This window comes from Apaloderma vittatum, unplaced genomic scaffold, assembly GCF_000703405.1.
Source record: "Apaloderma vittatum isolate BGI_N311 unplaced genomic scaffold, ASM70340v1 scaffold18847, whole genome shotgun sequence".
Lineage (NCBI taxonomy): Eukaryota > Metazoa > Chordata > Aves > Trogoniformes > Trogonidae > Apaloderma > Apaloderma vittatum.
In genome coordinates, this window is record NW_009728062.1 from 21,730 (window position 1) to 25,015 (window position 3,286).

Below are 3,286 nucleotides of genomic sequence, written 5' to 3' on the forward strand. Positions count from 1 at the left end.
GACTTGTGGTGGGTCCATGAGAGCCACCTGGAGCAGGCGTTGTCCAGCACAGGGCAACCCTGGTCTCTCCTTAGAGAGAGGATTCCCATGCAAAAGCTGGATTAGCGAGGAATTTGCTTTGTCTCTTTACCCTGGTCCTTGGTATATGCTTTAAGATGCCGTACAATTGTATTGTATTGGTATTTCCAAAAGGTGACTTTTCACCCCTCGGGGTCCATGAGAGCCACCTGGAGCAGGCGTTGTCCAGCACAGGGCAACCCTGGTCTCTCCTTAGAGAGAGGATTCCCATGCAAAAGCTGGATTAGCGAGGAATTTGCTTTGTCTCTTTACCCTGGTCCTTGGTATATGCTTTAAGATGCCGTACAATTGTATTGTATTGGTATTTCCAAAAGGTGACTTTTCACCCCTCGGGTGAAAACATGGGCCAACAGTGACAAGAAATGCACTTTCCAGCTATTGCCTGCACTCCCACTGTATGTGTCTGTGCATGTGTCTTTGTGTAAAATTGAGTAGCTTGATACAAACTTTGAATAGTAGAGATGTGGCATGTGATGTTCATAACATCATCTTGTCATTTTGAGCCTTTCTTTCTTCTTTCCCTCTCGCATTGTTTTGCTTCCTTATCTATATCCTAAAATGCTTTTCTTCCTCCAGACAATTCTGTTGAGCCTATACCCACAACTTCCCAGTTAACATTAGCTTTCCACTTACTGATTCCCTCAATTGCACGCACACACACCTCCCCGCCGCTACAAAGATAACTGCGATTTGTAGGCATCACAGTTCCAATCTGCCCTTACCCAGTGTAGGCACCAGGAGTGCAAGCACAGTTTAATCACTAGTTTGGGTGTGTTCATCTGGGTCAGAAATACAGTTGATTTAGTTCCCTACCCACTTAATTCCGTTTGACTTGAAGCTTCACCAGCATCTGAAGGCTGTTTTTCAACACCTCCAGGGTTTCTCTGATGTCTTCCAAGACATTGTCTGTTGGTTACCTCACCTTGCTAGGCAACCAGCGAGGTTATGCGTCACCTTTCTGGATGGAGTGAGCACGCTTGTTGTAATAGGCTCAGGTTCACAGGTTGCGTATAGTCATTGCTTTGTAAACTAACAATAGAGATGAACCACACAAAGTGTGAAGAATGTTCCAAAATGAATCACCGTGCTACAGAGCCTCAGGTTACCGGCAGAGGTGTTCTCTGCTGTAGGCCTTCGGTGCTCAGTGATGTAGGAAGCTGAGCCGTACTGAGGTGGGCTGTCGTGTGCATATGTTGAGGCACTTGAGAAACATGCATTTTGGAAAGCACATTGATAACACACTTGGAATCATGCTGAAGAAGAAGAATAAGTGGGTGGCTTGGGGTTTTGTTCACATATTGAGCAGGTAGTTAAAAGGTTAAATTATTTCACTGCAGCCTACATGGAAAGATGTTTGAAAGGGTCAAATATTACAATGGTTATTCATGTTCAGCTTGCTTTTCAGAGCTCCACTTCTTTGCAGCATGCGGAAGCATGGCAGAGCAGCATGGGATATTATTGCTTGGTAACCTGAAAGAATGAACATGGAAAACCATTTATGTTCAACCTACATGTGTTTATTTTCAGTAGACTACAGTACTTCTTTCTTATTTTTCTCTTTTATTCTCTAATCCTTATTTCTGTAATTGTGCGGATACTTATTTTTGAGATGTTTTTCCACTCTTTCTTTACTTCATCTTCTGGTTTTCGTTGTGCTTTCTTCCATGTTTTTTTCACTTTCGCAACCACCTTGTGTTGCCATCTCTTTTTTATACATTCATTTGCACGTCCATCTTCCTTTCTCTTTTATTTTCCCTCCTCCCAACCTTCTTCCTTTTCACAGCATTGGAACACGGGAGGTAGTCACCCAGAAGAACTTGAGTGGCTTGGTGCCCATCCGAGATTTCAGACTAGATCCCAGCCTCCTCTACTCTATTCCTTTACTAGCTCTCAGCCCCAATTTACTGATTGTGTGGCTGTTCCTGAGCATAGCTTACCTGGTGGCCAGATTACGTTGCAAGTGAAGATAAGTCTAAAAAAAAATAAAAACAAAAAAGTGCTTGAATGTGTATTGCCACTTGGTACCTGCTGGACAAAGGAATGTGTCATAGCATTGTCTGCCAAGAATTATTATTATGCCTTACAATTATACGTTTCTATTGTACTAAACTGTAAATATACATCAAATTATTTTATCAGAAAGAATTGTATTGAAACTTTAAATTATTGTTCTGCTTTCAGTGCTTGTAACATAGTCTGACATTGACCTGTTACCTCGTTACTTTAGCCGGCCTGAAGATCTCTTACCAAATACAGTTTTGTGTTACTTGTTTCATGTATTCCAGAGAAAGGAACTCTGTCTGAAAAGAATTTGTATCTTTTTGTATATTTAAGGTGTATGCTAATCTTGCCTTTCATTTTTACAAAGTATGAGGAGAAAAATGAAACCATGGGTGGGGTTTATAAGAAATTACAAGAAATATATTTAAAGAAATAAACAAATTTCTACCTTCATTTCAAAGCATAATATCTAAATTATGTTACTGAACAGTTCGTAGAACCATAGTCTTGTTCCTTTCTCATGGTTAAGTATGTTCTAATAGACTAGTGTACCCACTCAAAAAAAAACAATTTGTGGTGCGCTGCATGCAGAGTTATGTCATTCTATTTGTAGATCTGCATTTCGTAATGTATTAAAGGCATAAAGAGAATGACTTGTGGTCAGGAAGAGGATGTAATTGGCATTAGCCAGCTAATGATCTGTTTCAGGTGCTCTGTTAGAGAACTTATTCTGAAACAGGGTCATCACCATCCTAGAAGTTAAAAGATACTGGTCTTTAATATTTCAGGCAAGAAGAGGGAGGTATCAGTTAGCTCCTTTAGTGGGTGGATTTGAGGTTTTCCATCAGGCTTTGTTTTAATTGCACTAGACTAAGTATTACTGTTATTTCCATTTCTAAGTGTTGGACAGCTTTAATAAATGATGACGTTGATAGTGACTTAGAGATAAACGAATGATGGTAAGTTAACATTTACTTAAGTGGTGAGACTATAGCGGCTTATCTAGTTTAGTCACGCAGAATAATTGCAGACGAAATCTGATCCTCATTTATATATAACATCAAACTGGGAGAGGCCTATTTAAAACTGAAGGGTTTCGTTGATGCAGTGGTCTGGCAGAGCTTGTCAATAGCAATAGCTGATCAAAAACCCTAACCTCATTTAATGTAGTTTGCTAAATTCATTAAGAGATTTACTTCGATTGGTG

The 3,286-nt window shown here is 40.1% G+C and overlaps 1 protein-coding gene across 1 annotated transcript in view; it reads left to right on the forward strand.

Annotated features, from left to right (window-relative positions):
• The window catches only part of LOC104277344 (type I inositol 3,4-bisphosphate 4-phosphatase-like), a gene marked incomplete at its 5' end in the record, with an annotated part of 20,755 nt that extends 18,705 nt beyond the window's left edge, over positions 1-2,050 (forward strand). Inside the window, one exon of the mRNA XM_009873953.1 lies at positions 1,862-2,050. Within this exon, the coding sequence (XP_009872255.1) occupies positions 1,862-2,042 (181 nt within the window). The remainder of the gene's footprint in view (positions 1-1,861) is intronic.
• Between the last annotated feature and the right edge of the window lie 1,236 nt (positions 2,051-3,286).